The sequence below is a fragment of the Leopardus geoffroyi genome, chromosome A3 (assembly GCF_018350155.1).
Source record: "Leopardus geoffroyi isolate Oge1 chromosome A3, O.geoffroyi_Oge1_pat1.0, whole genome shotgun sequence".
NCBI classification, from domain to species: Eukaryota; Metazoa; Chordata; class Mammalia; order Carnivora; family Felidae; genus Leopardus; species Leopardus geoffroyi.
In genome coordinates, this window is record NC_059336.1 from 1,567,144 (window position 1) to 1,592,032 (window position 24,889).

The window sequence follows — 24,889 nt, forward strand, 5'->3', positions numbered from 1 at the left end:
GGCCGCTGGGCGAGCGCGCCTGACTCTCCGCGCAGCGCCTGCCCCCGGGCCGCCGGGGGCGCTCGGCCGCCAAGAGGTGCCCAAAGTTAGGGAAACCAAGAGCGGAGCCGCCGGGCTGGGAGGAGCGGGCCGGGCGCCGCGGCCGAGGGGGCGCCGCTCGGGACCGGGAGCCAGGCCCCGGGGCGGGTGGGGGGGGAGCCGCGGTCGGGCCGCGTCCCCACGGCCTGGCCCCGGGCCAGCAGGTGCCCCTTCCGGGAGGCCGGCCGGGCCGGGGTCCGAAGGGTTAAGGCCACCGGCCGCCCCTCCCCCGCCCCTTCCCCGGGGCGCGGGACGCGGGCGCCCGGGCGGGCCGGGGCGGGGCCTGACGTCCGCGGGCGGGGCGAGCCGCCGGCCGCCGCCGCACTCCCGCCGGGCTCCCGCGGCGCCGTGGTCCCCCGGAGCTGGAAGATGGCGAGGCCGGACGCGCGGCACTGCGCGGGGTGCGCACGGGGGCCCCGGGGGTCCCGGGGCCCCGTGCCGCTGCTCCTGGCCGGGCTGGCGCTGCTGGGCGCAGCGCGGGCGCGGGAGGCGGCGGGCGGCGGCTTCAGCCTGCACCCGCCCTACTTCAACCTGGCCGAGGGCGCCCGCATCACCGCGTCGGCCACCTGCGGCGAGGAGGCCCCAGCGCGCGGCGCCCCGCGCCCCACCGAGGACCTCTACTGCAAGCTGGTGGGCGGCCCCGTGGCCGGCGGAGACCCCAACCAGACCATCCAGGTGCGCGCGGGCCGGGACTGGGTCGCCGCCGGGCGGGGCGGGGTGGCGGGGGCCCCGGGCGCCGGGGCGGACTTGGCGGGGAGCGCCCAGGTGCGGACCGAAGCCCGCACGTCTAGTACGGACGCCCAGGTTCCGCATTTCGGGAAACGGAAGGGACCCCAGCTCGGCCATTCGGGGCCGGCCAGAGAAGTGTGCGTCCCCCTCCGTCAAGGAGGGACGCAGCGTGCCCGGGGCGGGCCGTGGCAGGGCGGGAGGGGGCCCGGTGCCCGGTCCCCGGTGTCCCCAAGTCCCGGGATCCCGGCGAGGGCGGGACTTGGCCTCCATAGCGGCTGCCTGTGGGGAGGGGGTGGGCCCGCTCTGCCTTCCCCCGCGACAGGCTGGAACCTGCTGGGTGGGGGTGGGGCTGGGGTGCGGGCGGATCGGCGGGTGTTCCTAGAGTTTGGGGCCAGACCCAGGAGGCCATCACTGCGGATTGCAGAGGGTTGAAGTTCTCTCTGGGGGTCTAGGGACTTGGTGGGACCCTTTTGGGGGGGGGGCGGGCAAGCAAACAATGGTATTTGGAGCTGAGCATGGGAAATGCAGACTCAATCGGGGGCGGCGTCCCTGCCCCGCAGGTGCTGAGTCTGTGGGCTTCGGTCTCCCTGGGGAGACGTGGTCTCAACCCTGAAGACCCCCTGGAGGCATGCCCACCCCGCCACAAGTGTGTAGGTGGAGAATGGGCCAAGCGGTACCACCTGACCAGGGAAGCAGGGCCGTTAAGACGCTCTGGACTTCAGCTGAGGGCTGGGGTCCTGGGTTACCCTTGCGGGGGCGGGGGCGGGTAGGGTCTGCTCCGGGGGCCCCTTGACACCCCTGCTGAACCTTAGGGAGAGTGGGGGCCCGGGGCTGGTGTAACCTGAGTCGTTCAGTCCGGGTAGGAGAGGTTGGGGGAGGGGAGGAGGGCAGTTGGAGAGTGGATTAGCTGGGGTGGGTGATGAATGGAGGAGCCTCAGCTGGGCCCCCTGCACTTCCTGCCTGCCCACTGCCCTTGGCCCAGGGGAGGGAGGGACTGAGAGGGGGCTCTGGTGCCACAGAGCCCTCCTGGGACAGAAGCGTCACCTCCCTTGGGCTCCTGGGCTCACCTTGTGCTCTCCTCTGAGCCCAGCACAGCTGATATAAGAGATGTCAAGCCCACATTTCAGGTAGGGAAACTGAGGCCTGGAAAACCTGCTGGAAGCCCCACAGCCAGGCCAGGATCGGGCAGGGGTGGGCAGTGGAAACCTGGGTCCCTGCTGCAGCGCCCCCACCCCCCCCCACCCCTGCCACATCCGGTTGATGTCAAAGAGGCTGGGTCTCAGGGAGCTTGTGTGTGGGTCTCCAGAGCTGCCCCAGAGTGCCTGGCTGAGCCCTCGCTGCTGTCCCTCTAGAGCATCTGCCTGCCCCCTTACAACTCCTCGCTGTGCACCTGGGGGGGGGGGGGCGGCAGAGTGGCAGCTGCCAGACCCCTGAAGGGAGGGGCCTTTATTGCTTAAAGGAGCAGCTTGGGGGCCCCTGGTCAAAGCCTCTTTCCTCTGCTTCTCTTAGCTGTGCAGTTTCTCTCCCTGGGCCTCAGGCTTTTCATCTGCAAAATGGGCACAGTACGAGAGCCTTCTTCACCTGAGTTTGTGAGCTTAGCCTGAGGACCCTGGGAAGCCATCAGTTATAGTGACTTCTGACAAACGTGGTGTCACACGGGAGGGAGCAGGCCCTGAGTGAGCCCCCACAGCGCATGGTCAGGCGAGAAAGAGGAGGAAGCTTCCCTTTGAACGACCGTAGCACTTGTTGGTTAGCGTCCCGGTTCTGACACAGGCTGAACAGCCGTGTGGCCTTGGACCAGTCCCCGGCCCAGCCGGTGCCTCTGCTCTCTCCTCTAAGGGCAGAGGGCCTGCTCACCGCCCTGGCCTTCAAACGGGCTGGTGATAGGGCCTCACCCACAGGCCCCAACTGGAGCCGAGGGCCTGGGGTAGGAGGTGCCAGGGAGGTGACCCCCACCTTCCGTCCATCCCGAGAGCTCAGTTTTGTGCCAGCATGGGCTCTGGGTCACGGAGGATGTGAGGCCCAAGGATGGGGGCTGGCTGGCAGCCCCCAGGGCCCCCGGTGGGGGTGTCCCATCTGGGGCCCGGGGTGGGGGCTGCTGTCCGGGCAGGACGGGCACTGGAGCGGGCAGAGGGCAACTTGGCATTCAGGCCCTTGTGGCCTCAGGTGGGCATTGCAGGGATTCCGGGCTGGCCCTGGGCCCCGCAGGGGAAGTCGGGGGCTCAGCTGCCGGTGTGGTGACTCACGGGGAGGGGCGTGTTACTCCTGTTTCCTCACTGTGTTCCCGGCAGGACCCTCTGTGGGAGGGAGCCTGGTTTCCCCAGCGCTGCCCACCGTGAGCCAGAGCCGGGCTGGCAGGCTGGCCGGGAGAGGCGCCCGCCGTAGCCTCTTGTGGGGACTAGAGTCAGCTCTCCTTGACCCTCTGGGTGGGCCTGAGCAGAAACTTTCCTGACCTGCCTTGACCCTTGACCCAGCTTCCACATTATGCTCCCAGGCTTGGTTGGGGGCGGGGGGTCTAACCACAGGCAGCCTTCTCTGGGAGGCCCACCGACCCACCAGGTGGCCCTGCCCACCTCCCTGGCTTCTGGTGTGGGGTCACCACGTGAGCTCGGCAGTGGAGCCACCCACAGACATGACACCCACCGTTCTGGGTGGCCGCTGCTCCAGCCCCTAGGTGTGGCCGCTCTGGGCAGCGGGCTCAGGGGCACAGTCAAGAGCTGGGCGGTGGTCCCGCCACCACTGAGCTCTGGGCCCCTGAGCAGGGGACAGTGACCAGAGAATCGCTAGTAGCCAGAGAATTTCAGGCCCTGTGATAGGACGAAGAGGCGGGTGACGTACGGGGCTTGGCTGGTTGGCTGCCTGGGTGGTCTAGAGCTCTGGGGCCCTGCAGAGGGGGCGACATCTGAGCTGAGACAGGACAGGAGATGAGGGTCCAGAGCCCACAGGCGGGAACAAGGTCTGAGACAGGGTGACCCGGAGCACCTGGCACCGGGGGTCCTGGAGGCTGCTGGGTAGAAGGCTGGGTGCTCAGGCTCCGTTGCATTTTGGTCTCACTGTCCCGGGCCCGGGGCAGACGGGTCCAGGAGAGGCAGGGGCCCGCCTTGAATTTGTGGAGGCTTGGGGGCTCTCTTGGCTGCCAGGCCTGGGAGTGGGGGAGCAGGGGATCTCCCACGCTCCTACCTCCAACTCCTAGGACAAGGTCTGGCCCCCGGGGAGGTTAGGAGGGGTGGGGCAGCCACATTTCCCAGACACAGCCTCTGGGGCCTCAGTCAATGCCAAGTCCCAGAGGGCGGCCTTTGTGTGCGGAGGGATGGCAGGTCTGGTTTCCTCTGGGGTGGGGGTTGGGTCTCCACTCGGCCTGAGGCCAGTGCCTAGCTGCCCACCCCCCCCCCCCCCGCGCCCCCAGGCTCCCAGCACCTGTTCCTCCCTGACAGGGACGCCTCTGTCCCCCCCAGAGGATAGGCCCCCGGCAGGTGGCTGGACCGTGGCAGAAGCAGCTGTTGGGCCCCACGTGGGATCCGTTAATCGTGCTGTGGCCGAGGCAGGTGCTAGTGTCATCCCCACTCTTCGGATGGGGACACTGAGGCTCACGGTGCTGTGACCTGGCTTCGTCCCAGGGGCTCAGAGGCGGCAGAGCCTGGAGGTCTAGGCCTCTCCTGCCGGCTGCCCACACGCCTCCACTCTGGGCCTCTCCCCACAGGCCGCCGGAATGGCTTAATTCCGTCTCTCTGGAGACCCTAATCCAGCCTCTGGGTGAGAGCCCGACTTGGGGGGAGCTGCTGACGGAGCTGGGGAGGCAGCCTGAGTCTAGCCGTCCTGGCCACCTGGACCCCTGCCTCCCTGCTGTGGGGGGAGGTAGTGGTGACATCCCCCGCCCGGCCTTCTTTCCCCTCGGCTCTGGCCGCGTCCTCCTTTCTTGTCCTCCTTTTTCCCGTTTCTCCTTGCTTCTTCCCGGCCTGGGGCCTGGAGCGCACACTCCACTCGCCTCCTCGGGGAGGCCCACGCTGGTTTTCCCACCTTAGGAGGGTGCCGCTCTCCCGTTTCCTCCGGGAGGGGTGTGACCGTGTCTCGACGAGCCAGGTGCCCTGAGTCCAGCCCATCGCAGGTGCTCCGTGTGTGTTTGCCGGGCGGACGAGGGTTGGCAGGTTGGTGGGCGGGAGGGAGACCGGCCATCTGAGCACCCCGTCCCCGCAGGGCCAGTACTGCGACATCTGCACCGCCGCACACAGCAACAGGGCACACCCCGTGAGCAACGCCATCGACGGCACGGAGCGCTGGTGGCAGAGTCCGCCGCTGTCCCGGGGACTGCACTACAATGAGGTCAACGTCACCCTGGACCTGGGCCAGGTAGGGCCCCTTTTTGCCCCCGCAACCCCCACCGCTGCAGCTGCAGCTGGAGAACTCACCGTGGGGCCCCGGGAGAGCCCTGGGGACCGGTGGGGGGGGGCTGGGCACAGGTGGCTGCTGGCCGCAGGCCCCTTGCTGACGGAGGCGTGGGGGTGGGGGCCTTCTGTGTGTTTGTCAACATCCCTGCTGCACTCAGGGAGGGAGGAGGGGGGAGGGGGCTCACCAGGGGTCATGGGGTGAGGGGACAGCTCGGAGGAGGGCCTGGTGTTTACTCAGAGGAATTCCTCTGCCTGGAGCCTGGCTCCGGCTGGCGGCTGTGGGAGGAGGCCCTGGAGGTGGACATTCCTGGAATAGCTGCGTTGCAGTGAGGCCACCTTGGGGTTAGGTGTGCGTGCTCAGGCCAGGCCTTGTGCTCTCCTTGGCCTTTGAGGTCTCTGTGCAGGAGGAAGGGTGGGGCCGGGCATTTCTCAGTGACACACGAACCCCACTTGCTGGCTCTGGGCTGCGTCAGACTCCCCCAGGCTGCGTCCTGCTCCACGTGTAGCTTTGCCAGGTGCCTGGCCTTGGGGTCTTGCCTGTGAAATGGGCCAGCAGTCCTGTTGCCTCTGCCGCTGGGACTTCAGCGGGGGCAAGTGGATGAGCCCAAGCCCGGAAGCAGCCAACACTGGGTCTTCTTAGGGTCTGGGCCCCGAGGCCAATCCTGCCAGACCCCTGCCTGCTCACGGCGGTGGCTTGGCCACCGTCCTGGTGTGTGACCTGGTGGGTCTCTGCTCCAGGTGGAGCCTCCGTCCCGCTGTCACCCTCAGGGTGTTAGGAGAGGTGGTGAGGTGGCCGGAAGGGTGGGCCCCATGGGTAGATTTAGGGTACGTTGTTGGGGTACCTTCTGCCCCTAGCCGGGAGGCCTGCAGGCCCGGCCCAGGGGAAGGTGGGCAGCGAAGGGGTGGGTTCAGGCCCCAACAAGTGGCCTGGCATTTCCAGTGGGAGAAGCAGCTGAAATGCAGGGGCAGGAGTTGGGCCGGAACAGGGGTGGGTTGGGGGCGGCCGCCTTTAATGGGCTCCCGGCCAGGGGCTCCTCCGGGCTGGTGGTGATAGCCGGCCCGAGTCTGCAGGGGGCTTGCTCCGTTTCCCTTCAGCTCACTGGGTTTTTACCACATCTGTGCTCTCCTGTCCTCTGGAAGGGGTCTGGGAGGGGCCTGTGGGACCCCGGGGTCCTCCTCTCTCTGGCACCGCCGTGGGGGTCCATGAGAGGGAGGGCGGGTGGGGAAGTGGAGCCCACTCCTGCTCCGCCCCGCGGTCAGCCGGGGGGACCTGTGCTGAGCTGGCATACTCTTGCCTCTTCACCCCCTCTGGGGGACAGGCCCTGCCGCGGAGGGGAGGGGGCAGGGAGGGAGGCCCCTAGCTGGGTGCACAGTGGCCCCATCTCCATGGTCACCCCAGGGTGGCCGCAGAGCAGGTGGGCACGATGTCTACCTGAGGCGCAGTGAGTGGGGCCAAGGAGGAACTCGGACGGTGCCCTGCACCCTGCAGCTCTGACCCCTTTGGGCTCCGTGGCCCCTGAGCCGTGGCCTCCGTATCTGTGAAACGGGCCAGAGTTGATGAGGCTGGTGGTACCTTTGCTTTGTGGACTGGTTCCAGGCCAGCGAGAGGGTTCGCCGCATGTGTATCCGGACTCTCCAAACCTCGGTTTCCCCAACTGTAAAGTGACACAGAGGGGAGAGGGGTCATTTCTAGCTGTGTTTGGGGGAGATTGACTCACCCATCCACCTAGCCATTCTTCTCTCTCTTTCTCTCCTCCCCTTCCTTCCTGTTTTCTACCCACCCATCCACCCGCCCGCCCACCACCCACCCATCGCCAACCCATCCATCCATTCACCCACTAACATCTCTTCTTATCCACTCACTCCTCCCTCCTTCCTCCCCCCGACTTTACTGACTGCAGACAGATCCCCCAAAGCCCCAGTCTTGGTTGGGCCAAAGGGCTGCCAGCCTGGATTGGGTTGGGGGACAGAGGAGGACAGATACTGCCTGATAAAGTGCTTTGGAGTTGGATGGGGCACATGGACCCCGTTTCTAACTTTGTGGGGAAGAGAGATGTCTTTCCTGGGGATACTTCCCAGTCAAGATGGAATTCTGGAGGAAATTCCCGAGTTCGCCACCTTCCCTCTTGGAAAGGGAGCTCATTGCTCGTTCTTCCCTGAGCCACCGAGCAGTGACTGGGTCCCTCCGGGGTGCCCTGCTTGCTGGGGCTGGGGATGGAAAGCAGGTCCTGACATCAGTGCCCCCATGTAGGGAAGGGGGAATTCAGCGAGGGCTCGGAGGGCGGAGCAACAGCGGCCGGTGCATGGTGGGGAGGTGTTTTAGGGAGTGGCCCTAGAACGCGGCCCTCACAGTGACCTAGGCCTGAGCCCTCGAGGCCCCCCCTGGCCTGGTGATGGAGTGGCTGATGCCCAGTCAGACTGGGGACGTCCCCAGGGCAGGGCCCTCCGAGCACACTCCCTGGGGCGGATGGGGTGACAGGCTGGGCCCGAGGGGCGGCCGCTTCCAGGTTTTCCGCCTGGGGGCTAGGCGGTCCCGCGAGGCGTGGGCCCTGGGGTGGGGCTGGGCTTCGGTCAGGAAGCCGGGCTGAGCGGGCAGTGGGGCTGGGCACACCCCTTGTGGCGGGCTGCCAGCAGCCTTTGTTCTGGGATCTGGAGCGGATACCCTGGGAAGGGGGAGGGGGCAGCTGGCATCGGGCATCGGAGGCCTTCCTGCCTCTGGAGAACTGGGCAAGGGGGCGGGTGGGCCACAGGACAGCTCCTAGCCATGGTGGGTGGGCCCGGGGCTGGTGGGGCTTGATCCCTGCAGCGTCTGTGTGTCTGGAGGCAGTGGGGCCCGTGGGGCCTCGTGAGCCTGACCCTTCTTTTTCTGAGTCACTCGCATCCTTGTGTGGTCTTTCCCGTCTCACAGTGGAGGGGGAGTCGTTGGACCCTCCTCCTTCCCGTTTTGCAGACGGAGAAACTGAGGCTCTGAGAGCCCAGCCCTGGCTGCAAAGGGCATGGGGAGCCCAGGCCGTGGCTCCCTGCCCTACTCGCCTTGTGGACCTTGGCTGGGAGCCCTCAGACCTGAGAGAGCCAAGCCGCTGGTCTGACCAGCCTCAGAACTGGGCCTCCTCCGGCGGGGTACAGGACGACTCCACAGCTGGCACTTTCCTGGGTCCCAGTGACCGGCCTGGGGGTCTTCCCGGGCGCCTCCTGCCAGCCTGAGGCTCCCCCTTCCCCCAGGGCAGGGTGGGTGTCGTTCTGACTGCCCTGGCTCAGGCCCACACCGCAGGGTAGGTCCTGGCTCAGATGACCTGCCCCCTTCAGGGGTACGGCTGTGGGGTCCCGGGCCTTTCCCCCTGAGCCCAGTGGTTTGTTTGTTTTTTTTTTTTAATGTTTATTATTTTTCTTCAGAGAGACAGAGACAGAATGAGAGTGGGTTAGGGGCAGAGAGAGAGGGAGACGGAATAAGCAGGCTCCAGGCTCCGAGCTGTCAGCACAGAGCCCGACACGGGGTTCGGACCCACAGACTATGAGATCATGACCTGGGCTGAGGTCGGATGCTCAACCGACTGAGCCACCCGGGTGCCCCCAAGCCCGGTGGTCTTAAGGAGCTGGGCACAGATAGCTGGGGCTCGCTGTGGGGTGGACCCCCTCCCTTTCCAGACACCCCCTGGGGCCTGGCCACGGAGGAGGGGCTCCCCTCAGTGGTCCTCTCCCTCACCTGCCCACTGCCACCAACTCCCCAGATCTGGCTTCAGGTGGGGATGCTCATCCCCTCCCAGCTGCGTTCTTGCCCTGTGGCAGGGGCAGGTCAGCCCTTTGTCCCAGCCCTGAGAGGTATGGCCAGGTAACGGTACAGAGGGACTGGGGCCAGCATCAGGGTGTGAGGCCAGGGTGAGGAGTCTGCCCTCCGTGGGGGACAGTGGGGAGACAGGGCGCCAGCAGCCACCCCCCACCCGATGAGGGTGCCAAGGAACAAAGCCTTGGCACAGCTGGTAGCCACTGGTGGGTGAGCCCCCCGTGGGCACTTGGGGAAACTGAGCCAGTGTGGATGGACCAGGACCCTGGTACTGGTTTCTAGATGAGTTGTCGGGCTTGGTCCCAGCCAGGCCACGTGGCCTCTGTGCCTCCTGGGCTGTTCCTTCCTCTAGAGTGGGGACAAGAGCACCTCCCTGTGGACTTTGTGCCTCAGCAAGGGCCCCAGAACCCACTGGCGGCTTTGCCTGTTGGGGTCCCCCGTGTGGCTCTGCCCTGCCAGCCCCGGTTCTGGGCAGGATGCCCTCAGAGGCCAGCCGGCTCGGGGCTCCCCTGGCAGGCCTCCTGGTCCCCGGGTGCCTGCTGGCCTGGCTTTCTGGCCCAGCTGGGCACTCGGCCATGCGGCCAGCACCCTGGGAGTGTCATCGGGGTTGTTCAAGGGAAGTGGCAGGAAGTATGACCAAGGCTGGTGGCCGGGCTCTGGTTACGGAGCCCAGCAGCCAGGACAGGTGCGGGGGCTGGTCTGGACATGGCCCCTTGAGCTGGGCTCCCTCGGGGAGGACAGTGAGGGGGTCCTGGTGGCATCCCTGGGGTAGACATCCCCCCTCTCCCGAGAATGAGCGAGACCCTTTACTCAGAGGACACAGGGCCAGAGGGGCCACCATGCTCACACGAGCCACCCGGCACAAGGCACACACACCTCCCTGCCACCTCACAGGCCTCCCCTCCCGGGCCCCGGTGGCCCCCAAAGCCTCCTGTTTTCTGTCTGTAAACAAACTCCATGCATCAGTCACTAGCAGCCCCACTCACCGAGACTAAACTGTTTAGGTTTGGGCACCCCCCGCCAGGATAAACTCTACTTCCTGTGGCTCGGGATTGACCATCTGGCCTGACCTGGGCCAGGCTGCAGGGAGGAGGGGATGGGGGGCAGTGAGCTTTGGGCTGGGGCTGGGCCCGAAACCCTCCTTCAAGGCCTCGGCGGTTGGGGTCTCTGAATACCCCCGGGGCCCAGCTCTGTCGGGGTGCCGAGCCATGTGGGACACTCCATTCTAGCCGTTGGGCTCCTACACACCTGTCAGAGGCCCTTCCACGCCCCCCATTCCCTGAAAGTCTCCCCATGCCGCTCTGCCCACCGGGTGCCCTGACCAGCAGTGTTGAGGCCCTGACGCCTCTGCGTATCCTCTGTTTCCGTGTCCTGCCTCCGTCCCGACCGTGGCTTTCCAGTCCTTGCCTCTCCTGGAACTGGTCCACGTGTAGCCTGTTTTCAGGCTCCCTGTTCCTGCTGTGTGGACGGCCATGCTTATTTACCCAGTTGGGGGCTTGAGTCGACACGCCCGGCCCAGCCTCGCCGGCCCGTGCCGCGGCATTGATCGTCATGGATGTTTCCAGATGGAGTCCCTGCTTAGAGGGGTGCAGACCCAGGGGTGCTGGGCCCTGAAGGTGGGGGGATCCAGGAGGTCAGGGAGCTAGCCCGGACGCCTGGTCTAGGAGGGACTTCCTGCCTCCACCGGGCCACAGTTTGGGACCCTGGCCCATCCCGGGAATGTCCCAGGCATCGGCATGGGGCCTTGCTTCCTTCAGGGCCAGGGCTGAGTCACACACTGAGGGGTGATTCACACCGCCCAGCCCAGCAGGGGAGGAGGGGGCTGGGCTTCCTCCCCCCCCCCCCCCACCATGGACCCTGGTACTGGTTTCTAGATGAGTTGTCGGGCTTGGTCCCAGTCAGGCCCAGCCGGGCCCACGCCACACAGGGGTGTGAGGGCCGGCCTGGGTCTTTTCCAGCTCCGAGATGAGCCGGGGCAGAGGTGGCCGCGCTGGCCGTAAGCACCTCGCACTCCCATGTTCCAGCCGTGGCCCTGCCTTTAGTGATACGGGCGCCTTAACCGAAGAGGTGGCTGACCAGCTGTCACCTTCTGCCCCCCTCCCATCCCTGGGGGTGTCAGGGGCCCCTGGCGGGGTCTGGAGTCCCTCCCTATGTTGTCTGGACCCCAGCCCTGGCCCCTGCACATTCCCCTCCCCCCACCGCTGCCTTGGCACCGAGCATGTGTTGGGCACCGGGTGCCCTGTGCACCCTCCCCGCCACCTCCAGGGACAGGTGGTGTCTTCCCGTTCGGAGCTTTTGGAGAGACACCGCGCCCTGACCCGCACCTTTGCCATGGTTGTCTTCTGACCGTGCTGTGTCCAGGGAGGGGACGCACAGCCACCGCAGTCTCTAGGCCTCCTGTCCTGGCCCCAGCCCCCCTCAGGCAGTGGTCACCACCGGGGCACGTGCCCTCCCGGGTCAGGAGGGCGTGGGGGCCAGGGGGTGCGGCGGCCGAGAGGCAGGTCTGGCTGCCGTCCTGGAGACGTGCCTGCCCCGGAATAGCCAGATTTTTAAAAATAACTCGGAGGCTTTTGTTTGGCTCTCGCTTTAAAAGACATTTTTTTCCTTTTGCACAGAACTTCGCAGCAGCGGGAAAGGTCAGCCCCAGCTGGCAGCGGAGCCCCGCAGGCGGGCAGGCGGGGGGAGGGCCGTGTCCAGGGAGGCCAGGGGTCTGCTCCTGCTCCCAGGTCACATCCAGGGCAGCTGTGCGGTCCTGGCAGCCGGAACCGGTTGGGGACAGATGGGGAAGGCTGGGTGCACGGCTACGTCCCCTCCAGCCTGGGGCTGTGGGCACAGCTGTCTGGGGCCCCCCGGGTGACAGGCTGGTGATGAGGTGGCAAACAGACGGAGGCAGGGGTCTTGCTCGCGTCTAAGGGCGCTGCGCATGGGGTGGAAGTTTCCGTGCTGCCCTCGTCCCGCCTGCTCCGTGCGTTCGAATCAATATTTGTGCAAGTGCCCTCAGCTGGGAAAAATACGACCGGCCGCCGACCTGGGGGAGGGACAGAGCCGGCCAGCGGAGGGCGCAGCCTGGTGGCCTCGCTCAGGGAAAGGCGGGGGTGGGTCCCAGGGGGCTTGGCGGGAACCTTTCATTTCCTCGGGGCCTCTGCTGGGGGCCGAGCTGCCGCCCCCACCCAAGAGCAGCCTGTGGGCACCTTACACACACCCAGGGCCCCCCCTCCACCTGCCATGCCCCCCTCCTCCCTCACAAAGACCCCTCCTGCAGTAGGGGCCATTTGAGGTCCCCGGGGCTCCCTGGAGTGCCTGAGGGCTGGCCAAGGTGTCAGTCTGGGTGTGGGGTCTGTGCCCCAGAGACTCAGCCCCTCCCCCGCGGGCAGCACTGAACGGACGGTGACCTCAGAGCCCGGCTGTGGGTGAAGAAGCCCGCGCCCCCACCCCTCTCCCCGGGGAAAGGCGGCTCTTGGCTTCAGCTGGGCCCGACTCTGAAAACTCCAGGCCTTCTGGGAATGACAGGCCTCGGAACGGGTGTGTCCCAGGGGCCTGGGACTTTCCCGTCCCCCTCCCCCCATCCTTAGCGGCCCGTGCCCACCTTCCCTCACAGGATCACCACGGCGGCCTCAGTTGATGGGGGTTGACTGTGGGCCTTGGGCAGCCCTGAAGTGGCCCCTGCCTCGTCCCGTGGGGTCCCAGTGCTCTGTTCCGGGGCAGCAGGCGCTGGCGGGGCCCTGCTGAGGGCACGGTGGGGGGCCTGATGGGTGACGTCACCTCTGAGGCTGGTGCACCGTCCACTGCCTACCTGGGGGGGCCCTGGGAGTGCGCCTGGGGTGGGGGTGTGGGCGCCCCACGCGGCCTGTCTGCTCACTCTGTCTGCTCTTGTGTGGGACCCCCCGCCCCTCCTGAGTGCCCAGCCTTCCCTGTGCAGATTAGGGGCCGTCCGAGTCCCACTGCCCGCCCTGCCCGTGTCTCCTTGGAGCCCAAACACACCCTGCACGGGCAGAGCCCGCACAGTGGCCCCGCCGGCTTTGTTGTTCCCTTAGCGGCGGGGCAGAGGGCTGGGGGAGGGGGAGGCGCTCACTGGCCCTCAGAGCTTCGAGGCCTGGAAAACACTGTCCCTCCCCCATCCCGTCAGCACATAGGGGAGGCTGAGGCCGGGTGGGTGCAGGGACACCACCCCCCGGAAGCGTGTGTGCAGGGGCGGGGCAGTCACGCCCGGCTGGTGTGCGAGGGTGGGCCTCCCCAGCCACCCTTGCCTCTCAGGGGTCTCGGTGGCCCAGCCTCATCATCCAGGCCACGGCCGGGCAGGTGCCTGAGCCTCCTGGCTGTTCTCAGTGAGCCAGAGCCCTTTCCTGGGAACTGTGGCCCAGGGTTGGGGGCTCTGGATGCTGATGTGGGGACCCCCTGCCATGCGCCGCACCCCCCAAGGAGCTGGGTCCGCAACCTGTAAGGGTCCTCCAGCCTCCGTGGGGCGCTGCCTCTTGAAAGGGGCTCCTTCATTACCTCGCCCCATGTGTCTGCCTACCGGGGGCTCCGGAGCCAGCATGGGTGGGCTGCAGTCAGGAGGGCTTCCCCGAGGAGGTGTCCCGATTGCCCTGTGGATCCTGTGTCGGATGGGGCTGGGGGATCAAGGCTAACACCTGCTAGGCTGCAGGGCCGGGGAAGCAGTCGACAGAGGAGGGACCCCACCAAGCCCCTGGAGGCACAAGACATTAGGGACATCCCGGGATGCTGTCCTCATCCTCTGGTGAGGAAGAGGTGAGAGGCATACCTCCCTGGAGTGAGGTTGTGCTGGGGCAGAGCAGGAGAGGTGGCCCTGTGCTGCCTGCCGGTGCTTGAGGGATTCTAGGTGCCTCTGCGGGAACAGCTTTGCCCTTCCCGGGCTGGGTGCCGCCCTGACATGCCCCGGGCCCTGTGAAGTACCAGCTCCTGGGCTGGCGAGGGTTCCTTGGCCCAGATCTGAGAGGGCTTATGGTCCAGCCCCTCTGCCCCACTGGGTCTCCTGATGAGCACAGGGACCTGCCGTCCGGCCTCCGGGGCCGTGGGCCGGTCAGTGGGAGAGGGAGCCGGTCCCGAGTCAGCTCTGAGAGTGCCATGGGGGTGACCGGGGTGAGGCTGGAGAGGGGCCCCGTTCTGGGAGCTGCTGGCTGTTTGAGGAGGCCAGGCTCATTTGGGAGCTGGGGCTACCGTCTGGCCACCTGCCCAGGCCGGCCACCAGAGCCTTGGGGACAGTGGAATGAGCGCCTGACTTGGCCGGCCAGCCTCGCCGCCTGGGCACTGTGGACAGACTGCCCCTGTGCCCCTTCTACCCCGGCCCCCAGGCCTGCCTGCAGACTCAGAGCCTGACCCATGTGCCGCCGGGGCAGAGGTGGAGGGAGGCACCCCAGGCCCAGGAGGGGAGACTGTCAGAAATGGGGGTTCCCACCCTCAGTCTCTGTGTCCCCAGCATGGGCCTCGGCAGCCACAGGCCTGAGCCAAGGGGCTGTGCCCTGAGCCGGCTGGCCCTTGTGGGCCAAGCCCACAGACGTCCAGCGTGGGAAAAGAGAGCCCCCCTTACAGGGTGGGGTGGCCGTCCAGGCCCTGAGCTGAGGGGAGGGGGCCTGGGGGCGTCAACACCTCACCCTCCCGCAGGTTTTCCACGTGGCTTATGTGCTCATCAAGTTCGCCAACTCGCCGAGACCGGACCTCTGGGTGCTGGAGCGGTCCACGGACTTCGGCCACACCTACCAGCCGTGGCAGTTCTTTGCCTGTGAGTCTCCCGGCCGGGGCTGGCCAGGGGCGTCCCCTGGGGTGGGCCGCCATCCCCGTGCTCTCAGGGGCCCCGAGTGCCAGGCCTGCCCTCACGCCCAGCTTCCGCGCATCAGGGCCGTCGGGCGTGAGGTCCCAAATGCAGGTGCAGGTTCAGCAGTTCCTTTCCTTGACGCGGGTCCAGGCTGGGTCCAGGTGCTGGTGGTGCCAGGATCTCTGGTGCCACATCTTGGCTCTCACTGGACCGGCTTCATGGCCCAGCAGCTCCAGGAGTAACAAGGGGAGCCGGTCAGGAGCCCTGACGTCTCCCTGGCGCACCTGTCCGGCGCCACCATGACTGGCCATGTTGATGGGGACGCTCCCGCTGGGTGGGCCTGGGTCACGGGTCCCTCAGGACTCCGGGGGCGAGAGTGAGGGCGGGGAGTCCTCCACAGGGCAGTTGGGAATGGTCCCCCAAGCACGGGATGGGGAGGGCCATTGCAGGGGGGGGGGGGGGCAAGCGAGGGCCACGCCCTCCTGGGGAAGCTCCCTTCTCAGCAGGTGGCTCGCTCCTTCAGCAACTCTCTGTGGGGCCGGCAGGGCGGCCCCTCGAGGTGCAGCAGCGTCGGGGAGTGCTGCTGGGGCCCCGCGCCCTCACCTTCCCGCCCGGTTCCCACAGCCTCCAAGAGGGACTGCTTTGAGCGGTTCGGGCCACAGACGCTGGAGCGCATCACGCGGGACGACCACGTCATTTGCTCCACCGAGTACTCTCGGATCGTGCCCCTGGAGAACGGCGAGGTGGGCTCTGGGGCGGCACGGTGGCCGGTCCCTGCTGGTCTGATGGTGGCGGCCCGCACCCTGGCCTGACCCTTTGCCCTGTGTGCAGATTGTGGTATCCCTGGTGAACGGGCGTCCGGGGGCCATGAACTTCTCCTACTCACCCCTGCTGCGTGACTTCATCAAAGCTACCAACATCCGTCTGCGCTTCTTGCGCACAAACACGCTGCTGGGCCACCTCATGGGCAAGGCGCTGCGGGACCCCACCGTCACCCGCCGGGTGAGACGCCGACCGGTGGGCCCCAGGGGCGGTCTGGCCGGGCTGGGGCTGGTGCGGGTGGGCCGTGGCGCTCACTGCCCACGGGTGCAGTATTATTATAGCATCAAGGACATCAGCATCGGTGGCCGCTGCGTCTGCCATGGCCACGCGGACGTCTGTGACGCCCAAGACCCCGCGGACCCCTTCAGGTGAGGCCCTCCTCTCCCCGCCAGTCCTCATCCCCTTCCCAGCTCCGGGGCTTGGAGACCCGGTGCCGCTGCCCGCCGCGTCCCCGGATGACGCGCCCTGGCTGCCGTCCCACGGCCTCGGTTTGCTCACATGCGCGGTGAAGCGGGGGGCAGCGCGCGTGCGGCTCCCCGGGGGGCCCTGGGCCTGGCTCGCACCCGTCTGCCCAGAGGCCGGCAGCGAGGGGTTCTTGTCCGGCCCTCCGGCTTCTCCCGCCCCAGCAGGGCAGTCGGGCGGGCGTGGGGACATGCCTGAGACTGCACGTCCTTGTTCTCTAGTCCCCTCCCTTCCCTCGGGACACAAATAATACCTGCTCTGCTGTCCCCGTGCCTGACCTCGTCCCCCACCACAGGCACGGGCCCAGGAGCATCTGTTCTGGGGAGACCGGGAACGTGCGAACCTGTACCCAGTGTGGGGTCCCTGCGGGGCTGATGCTGCAGGGCCAGGCGGGTCTGGGGCGGACAGAGGTGCCAAGAGATGTAGCCGAGTCTGGATGGGGGGCCCGTGGAGACCCCTGCCCGCTACAGGGAGCTAGCAGGCCGCCCCTGCCGCTTCCCTGGCCTTGAAATCCTGCAGCCCCCACCTCATGCATTTGGGGTGGGGGCCTGCGCTGTGCTCTCTGCAGGCCATTGTCCACACCCCCACTTATGGGGGGGGGGCAGATGAAGCCCGGACAGCAGGGGAGGTCACCCCGTTCGTGGCCTCATGAGCGGCAAGCCCCAGGCCTCCTCAGATACGGCCGATGGGTCTGAGGAGAGAAGGGTACGTTCACCTGGCCGGAGGACGCAGGCTGGCTGCCCGCCTCCTGGTGGCCCTCCGGACCCATCCGGCCCGTCCTGCGGCCCTGTGGCCCCGACTCGGGCCCTCGCCGGCAGCGTCGGCTGCTGAGCTCGGGCCCCGCTAGTTGCTCTGGGAGATCGGGTGCCAAGTGGGAACACGTGCCAGCTGGCAGAGGCGCCTGCTGGGCGCCAGACCGGCCTCGGAGGAGACGCAGGCCTGCCCTTGCCTGCCGGGAAGGCGTCGGTATCTGCTCTGACTCACCTGCACACGGGTGTGGACGGGGCTCAGCTCACCCTGTGGGGCACGAGGGGTGGTGCCCACGGGGCGGCTGCCCCAGAACCACAGACGCCGACCCCCCCATGCCACGTCCCAGAGCTCCAGCCTGCTCTGCTCTCCCTGTTCCCATCTCCCACACCTCTGCCCTCCTCCGGGGGGGCGGGGGGGCTCTGCCCCTTACAGCCCCCGACCCACCATTTCCCGTGGGTCTCTGCCTCCTCCCCCGCCTCGGCCTGCACCATCCCCACCTCCTCCACCTGGAGCACCATCCCCACCTCCTCCACCTGGAGCACCATCCCCACCTCCTCCACCTGGAGCACCCACACCTCCTTTTCCTCCTCCGCCTGGAGCACCTGCACCTCCTTCTCTTCCACCTGGAGCACCCTCACCTCCTCCTCCTCCTCCTCCACCTGGAGCATCCGCACCTCCTCCCCCTCCTTCACCTGGAGCACCCTCACCTCCTCCTCCTCCTCCACCTGGAGCACCCGCACCTCCTCCTCCTCCTCCTCCACTTGGAGCACCCGCACCTCCTCCCCCTCCTTTACCTGGAGCACCCGCACCTCCTCCTCCTCCTTCACCTGGAGCACCCGCACCTCCTCCTCCTCCACCTGGAGCACCCGCACCTCCTCCTCCTCCACCTGGAGCACCCTCACCTCCTCCTCCTCCTCCACCTGGAGCACCCGCACCTCCTCCTCCTACTCCACCTGGAGCACCCTCACCTCCTCCTTCACCTGGAGCACCCACACCTCCTTTTCCTCCTCCACCTGGAGTACCTGCACCTCCCCCTTCTCCTCTACCTGGAGCACCTATACCTCCTCCTCCACCTGGAGCACCTACACCTCCTTCTCTTCCACCTGGAGCACCCTCACCTCCTCCTCCTCCACCTGGAGCACCCACACCTCCTCCCCCTCCTTCACCTGGAGCACCCTCACCTCCTGCTCCTCCTCCACCTGGAGCACCCACACCTCCTCCTCCTCCACCTGGAACACCTGTACCTCCTCCTCCTCCACCTGGAACACCGTCACTTCTCCTCCTCCTTCACCTGGAGCACCCTCACCTCCTCCTCCTCCTCCTCCACCTGGAGCACCCGCACCTCCTCCTCCTCCTCCACCTGGAGCACCCGCACCTCCTCCTCCTCCTCCACCTGGAGCACCCTCACCTCCTCCTCCTCCTCCACCTGGAGCACCCGCACCTCCTCCACCTGGAGCACCCACACCTCCTCCTCCTCCTCCACCTGGAGCACCCTCACCTCCTCCTCCTCCTCCACCTGGAGCACCCTCACCTCCTCCTCCTCCTCCACCTGGAGCACCCGCACCTCCTCCTCCTCCTCCACCTGGAGCACCCGCACCTCCTCCTCCTCCACCTGGAGCACCCGCATCTCCTCCTTCTCCACCTGCACCACCACCATCACCACCATCTCCAAGCCCCCTGCACCCTCTCCCCCATCTCCGTCACCACCACCACTACCCGCCTGGCTCTGTTCAGAACCCCTCACTCGCTCTCCTGCTTTCCTTTGATTGGGAAGTTACACGTTTTCTTTCTGTTGCTGTGTCACTGTGTCAGTCGCCTGGGCCGCTGTGACGAGATACCATAGACACGTGGCTTATCAACAACAGAAACACACTTCTCACTGTTCCGGAGGCCACGACGGCCCACTTCCTGGTTCTTGGTGTGTCTTCACACGACAGAGGGGGTGATGGAGCTCTTAAGGTCCTTTCATAAGGACACTAATCCCACTAACGGGGGCTCCACCCTCAAGACCTAATCACCCCCCGAAGGCCCCACCTCCCAGTACTGTCACCTTGGCCGCTAGGTTCCGTGCGTGAGTTCTGGGGGGACGCAGACACTTGGCCGGTGGCCGTGCTGTTCACTGTAGCGGTGAGACCCTTGCCTAGCGTCGGGCATACGTGACCAGATCAAAGCGTAACCAGCTGCTCTGTGGCCCTGATGACACAGCGCCCAAGAGCTCTGACCCCGTGCATGGTGCGTCTGTCCAGTGGGAATGTGTGGTCTCTGATGACGGCTGTTGTCTGTGGCTGTTTCGTCCCCACTCTTGGGTGGGGGGGTAGCTTGGCCGACTAGAATTCTGGTTGACGGCTGTGTCTCTCACGCTTCAGAGAAAGCATTTCGCTGTCGCTTGGTGTCCTCAATGGGTGGGAGAGTCACTGTCACATGCACTGTTGCCCCTCTGGTTTGTCTGCCCCTTCTGGATGGTTCTGTGACCTTCTCTGCAGAATATCTGTGGCATCAAGGAGTGGTTCTGTCTTCTCTTGCTCAAACTCATGCTTTCTGAATCTGAGAGAGTGTTTTTGTTGGTTCGGGACCATTCCTGGCCATCGGCTCTGACCTTGCCCCTTACACCTCTTTCCTTTTTCCAGAATTCTGTTCCATAGACGGGAACTTCTTACGGTTTCCTTCTGTCTCCGGACTTCACGTGTGCTTCCCTATCGGTTTTCTGAGCTGCCATTAGGTGGTTAGTTTAGGTCACTGAACCTCCGGCTGAGAGTAGCCTGTCCAGTCCGTTTCTGGAATTTTGGTGATTGAATTTTTTGTTTATAGAAGTTCTGATTGGTTCTTTGGCTACACCTGCCTGTTTTTCATAGCGTTACAGTTTTTGTTTTAGGTTCCTTTGGTTATAACTTTAAACGTTCGTGTTTTTGGTTTCTTCCCATTTGCCCCCAAGTTGCTGGGGTCGTGTCCTGCTGATCTGCTGTGTTGGCTGCGTGTTGTGTCGCTGCTGGGCCCCAGACTGGGAACGATCACTCTAGAGTAGTTTTGTGAGGGCCTTTGCCAAACACCCCAGGGTATCACTAGCCCAGTACCACTTTTTACATTAATTTTTGGTGCCCTGACCGTGTAGACCGTGGAAGAACCAAACAACAGGTGCGGACTCTACATTACGGACCCTCAGAGCTGGGGTGGAGACAGACCGGCTTCCTGGGGCCACCTCTCTCTGGCAGCCACTCCTGCTTCCTCTTCCACGGAGGCTTCCCAGACGTCCCCTGGCCCTGAGGGCGAGCAGTGTTGATTCCCAAGGCCCTGCAGACACTCTGGGGGGAGGGGCTGGATCCGTGTGATCTGAGGCCTGGGTCTCCGTGGACCAGCTTCTGAGGTCCTGCTCAGGACACGCACAGTGCCTGCAGCTGCGGTGCTGGCCCGGGACCAGAGTCAGCAGCCCCGAGCTGTGGTTCCTGCCCCCGCCTCGGTTGAGTGACGGAGGTGTGTGTCGGGTGGGGCTTGGGCATGGGTGTTCTGCAAACGCAGTCCTCAGCTGCGGCCAGCTGTCCCCCTGACCACTGAGCCAACAGGAGCTGCTCTCCAGCACAGCAGGCAGGCTTCCAGCCGTCTGGTGTCCACCCCCGCTGGAAGAGGAAGCAGTTCCTGGCCACTTGCCCCTGGGGCGGCGCCCTGGATGCCTGGGGGTATCTGGCTGAGCTCATACTGCTGAGTGAGACCTGGGCCTTGGAGCTGGCCCAGGGAGGCTGTGGGCTCGGCCTTAGGGCCCGGCCACAGGCAGGAGGGCTTAGCTCCATCAAGAAGGACCCGGGGCTCCAGGCTGACCTGAAGGCAGGGGCCACCTACACTGGCCACTGAGTGCCCTGTCCCAGCCCCCCTGACACGCATCCTGGGCCCTCCTCCCATCCTCCGTGTGCACAGCCCCTGCCATCTTTCTCCTCGTGTCCCTTTGGGTCCATGGTGGGGCCCCTCCTGTCTCACGTGTTCCCCACAGGCTTCAGTGTGCCTGTCAGCACAACACATGTGGGGGCTCCTGTGACCGCTGCTGCCCAGGCTTCAACCAGCAGCCGTGGAAGCCGGCAACCACCGAAAGCGCCAACGAGTGCCAGTGTGAGTGCCCTGCACGTGCCTGCGTGTGCACACACACGTGCTCACACGCCTTTTCCCTCCGCGTGCTCTGGCCACGTGGCGGGCTCCCCCCCACCCCCACCCCAGCCGGGCCACACCCGGGGTCACCCGTGGTCTGTGAGGTACGCCCTGGGGGTTCCCGCGAGAGGGGGGTCAGGGAGGGCCTGTGAACAGCCACGCCCCTTCTCTCCAGCCTGCAACTGCCACGGCCACGCCCACGACTGCTTCTACGACCCGGAGGTGGACCGGCGCAACGCCAGCCAGAACCTGGACGGCGCGTACCAGGGCGGGGGCGTGTGCATCGACTGCCAGGTGGGATGGGGGTGTGATGGGAACTAGGGCGCAGGCGGGGCTCTAGGGGGGTGTGGGCAGGGCCGCACGCAGTCTGCTCACCCAGGGCGGGGGGCGGGGGTGGGGGTGGGGGAGCACGCCCGGGCTCAGGGGCCCCGTATCCGCCACCCCAGCATCACACGACCGGCATCAACTGTGAACGCTGCCTGCCCGGCTTCTTCCGTGCCCCGGACCAGCCCCTTGACTCTCCCCACGCTTGCCGCCGTGAGTGGGGTTGGCCCGGGTGGGGCCTTCCGGGGGCGGGGGCGTCCGGGGTCTCCGGCTCCCTGCTCCGCTGGGGTCCCCGCCCCGCCGTGGGAGGCCCGGCTTCCCCGGGGCCGGCCCAGTGGCCCCGGGCCTGCCGTCTCACGACGCCTCGGCCCCGTCCAGGCTGCAACTGCGAGTCGGACTTCACGGACGGGACGTGCGAAGATCTGACCGGCCGCTGCTACTGCCGGCCCAACTTCACCGGGGAGCGCTGCGACGCGTGTGCCGAGGGCTTCGCCGGCTTCCCGCGCTGCTACCGTGAGGGCGTCCGCCTGTGGGGGTGGGGGGGTGGGGGGACCGGGGCTCGGTCCCCAGAGCCCTGGGAGGTGGGGGGGACCCAGGGTGGACCCTCCGGCCCTGCCTGCGTGTCCAGTGGTGCTGAGGCGACCTGGCTGACGCGCAGCGTCTCCTCCCTCAGCGGCGTCCTCCTCCCCCAACCACACCGGGGAACAGGTGCTGCCAGCCGGACAGATCGTGAGTAAGTGTCCCCCGAAGTCCCCGTCCTGCCTGGGCTCCGCTAGAGCAGTGGGGCGGGGGGAGCCCCGTGAAGGACCCCACGGAGGGGGGTTCACTGTGCTCACCTTACTTTTGGTTCTTGTGTATTTTTTAAGTTTATTTTGAGAGACAGAGTGGAGCAGAGGAGGGGCAGAGAGAGGGGGAGAGGATCCAAGCAGGCTCCACGTGGTCAGTGCTCAGAACCTGACCTGGGACTTGAACCCACAAACTGTGAGATTGTGACCTGAGATGGAATCAGAGGTCAGACACTTAACTGACCGAGCCACCCAGGTGCCCTTTGGTTCTTGTATTTTTATGCAAATAATGTATATTCGTGCTAAAAAACAAACAAACAAACAAAAAAAACGTTCCGGAAGGATGGGTAAGTATAAAGCAGAAAAAAAAAGACATCCAAGATTGCGCCATTTACAAATAAGCCCTCTTCCTACAGCCAGGACCTCCCTGTGTGCCTGCACACTTCTGCAGACAGCCACGTGTACATGAGCTTTGTAACTGTGTTTCCACCCGCTGTGGCCGCTGTGGCCCTGCAGACGTGTCCCTCCGTGTTCCGTGTCATCCCAACAGATGTAGCGTTGACTTCACTCCCAATTGTTAGAAATTTAGGTTCTTTCCAATTAAAAAAAAACGCTACGATAAACATCCCTGTAGCTAAAACTTTCCATAAATTCTCAACCATTTCTGCAGAACGATTTCCTAGAAGGTTCTGAGTCATTAGACATGCATGTTCGGGGACATTTTTGGCTGCAGGTTGCCAAACCGCTCTCTGAAACGAAATAGTGTCCAGTGCAGTCACGTTAGCGGCATCAGCGGACGCTCAGGGCATCACCGCAGCGACACAAGCTGCTTGAGACCATCAGCCCAGCTGGCAGGACGCTCACCTGTCAGAGACTGCCTCCCCCTTGTCTTTCTGGAAGCAGGCGCGCCTTTCAGCAGATGGTGTGTCCCAGTGTGATGGGCAGGCGTTTTTCTTCCGTAACGGCATCCACGTTGCTGGCGGGGCTGAGCTCTCTGCACGCTCAGCAAACGATGATGCGTGGCTCACATGCCGGTGCCTCCACCGGCAGGGTCCTCTGCCTTGTGTCTTGGGGACTCTTCTCTCCTGTGCTGCCGTTTCAACCCTCCGGTGGTTCTGTCGACGCTTCTTGCCTCTGACTCAGTCGTACGGAGGTGGTGCGCCTAAACTCACTTATTCTTGTGTCGCTTGGTCTTTGACGGTCTCTTCTTTACATTTAAATGTCTGTTCTTCGTCAGTGGCGTAAACAGCGGTCAACAGACTTCTTCCAGAAAGGACCAGACGGCCTGCCTTTGATTTTGAGGGCCAGGTGTCCTGTCGTGGCTCGTGAGCCCCGCTGTCGCGTGCCACAGCTGGAAAGCGGTGTGGACTGTGTGAACGTGAATGGGCCTGGCTGTGTTCCAATAAAGCTTTATTTGCAAAGCAGGCAGGGGAGCCAAGCCCTTGGACTACAGTTTGCTGAGCCCCAGCATAACTCCCAAAAGCCCTCCGGTCCCTGTGGCCCAGGGTTGGCGCTCCATGAAGGCCATGCTGGTGGGGTATTCAGGGCAGTCTGCTCCTTGTCCAAAGAATTCCGTTGTGTCTTTCCTAAGTTTTTTTTTTTTTTTTTAACGTTTATTTATTATTGAGAGAGAGAGAGAGCGTGAGACAGGGGAAGGGCAGAGAGAGAGGGAGACAGAATCCAAAGCCGGCTCCAGGCTCCGAGCCGTCAGCACAGAGCCCGACGTGGGGCTCGAACTCACAGAGTGTGAGATCATGAGCTGAGCCGAAGTCGGACGCTTAACCGACTGAGTCACCCAGGCGCCCCTATTGTGTCTTTCCTAACGCAGACCTTTCTGTATCTGTTGGGGAGACTGGTTGAGGGTTTTCTTGGTGTTTTTTTTTGGTGTGTGTGCCATCTTATTTTCATTTTGTAATTCATTTTATACAATACTTGGGAAATGACCCTCGCTTGGGAGGTTTAAAAATCACGGGAATTGGGGCGCCTGGGTGGCTCAGTCGGTTACGCGTCCGACTTCGGCTCAGGTCACGATCTCACGGTCGGTGAGTTCGAGCCCCGCGTCGGGCTCTGGGCTGATGGCTCGGAGCCTGGAGCCTGCTTCCGGTTCTGTGTCTCCCTCTCTCTCTGCCCCTCCCCCGTTCATGCTCTGTTTCTCTCTGTCTCAAATATAAATAAACGTTAAAAAAAAAAATTAAAAAAAAAATCATGGGAATTACCCATTTCTTAAAAGTTTGATAGGACTTCTGAGACCGCGGGCCCTGACACCTGTTGTTTACTGGAAGTCTTCGACTGTGGTTCTCGTTCCTCCCGTGGTTTTGTATCTGTTGATTTCCTGCCTCAGCCTAAGTCCATTCTGGTCGTTTATATTTCTTAGCAAATTGCTTACATCTTTTGGTTTTGTTTTGTTTTTTATTAAAGATGTTTTAAGTCTATTTTTTTTTGGGAGAGACAGACTGTGAGCAGGGGAGGGGCAGAGAGAGAAAGAGAGTCCCAAGCACGATCAGCACTGTCAGTATAGACCTGAGCCGAAATCAAGAGTTGGATGCTTAACCAACTGAGCCACCCAGGTGCCCCTGGATTTTAAAATGTGGTGGTATAGAGCCACACACAGCGGTCTGTCATGATGTCTACCTTCCCTTTCGTTTCTCTCATTGTCTGTTTTCATTTTCTTTCTTTTCCTTTCTTCCTCTCCTGGAAGTTTGCTTAATTTATTGGCATTTCCAAAACACAGCTTAAGATTCCACCTATAAGATCTGCTGGAGTTTTTTTCTTTGTAGTTTGGGGGAGAGATTTTGTTTCCTAATATTGAAAACCTTGAATTAAAATCTTTCATTCCTTCTACTTCTTTTTAAAAAAAATTGAAGCTAGT

General features: G+C 64.4%; 1 protein-coding gene across 2 annotated transcripts in view; it reads left to right on the forward strand.

Moving 5' to 3' along the window:
* Nucleotides 1-372: 372 nt before the first annotated feature.
* The window catches only part of LAMA5 (laminin subunit alpha 5), a 50,972-nt gene continuing 26,455 nt past the window's right edge, over nucleotides 373-24,889 (forward strand). Inside the window, exons 1-11 of one of the 2 annotated variants that reach the window (XM_045444027.1) lie at nucleotides 373-753; nucleotides 5,002-5,154; nucleotides 14,596-14,713; nucleotides 15,371-15,489; nucleotides 15,578-15,748; nucleotides 15,839-15,936; nucleotides 20,760-20,875; nucleotides 21,087-21,205; nucleotides 21,358-21,448; nucleotides 21,614-21,748; nucleotides 21,909-21,968. In XM_045444027.1, coding sequence (XP_045299983.1) covers nucleotides 448-753; nucleotides 5,002-5,154; nucleotides 14,596-14,713; nucleotides 15,371-15,489; nucleotides 15,578-15,748; nucleotides 15,839-15,936; nucleotides 20,760-20,875; nucleotides 21,087-21,205; nucleotides 21,358-21,448; nucleotides 21,614-21,748; nucleotides 21,909-21,968 — 1,486 coding nt within the window. In that variant the 5' untranslated portion in view covers nucleotides 373-447. The remainder of the gene's footprint in view (nucleotides 754-5,001; nucleotides 5,155-14,595; nucleotides 14,714-15,370; nucleotides 15,490-15,577; nucleotides 15,749-15,838; nucleotides 15,937-20,759; nucleotides 20,876-21,086; nucleotides 21,206-21,357; nucleotides 21,449-21,613; nucleotides 21,749-21,908; nucleotides 21,969-24,889) is intronic. The other variant, XM_045444028.1, reaches the window with a different exon arrangement.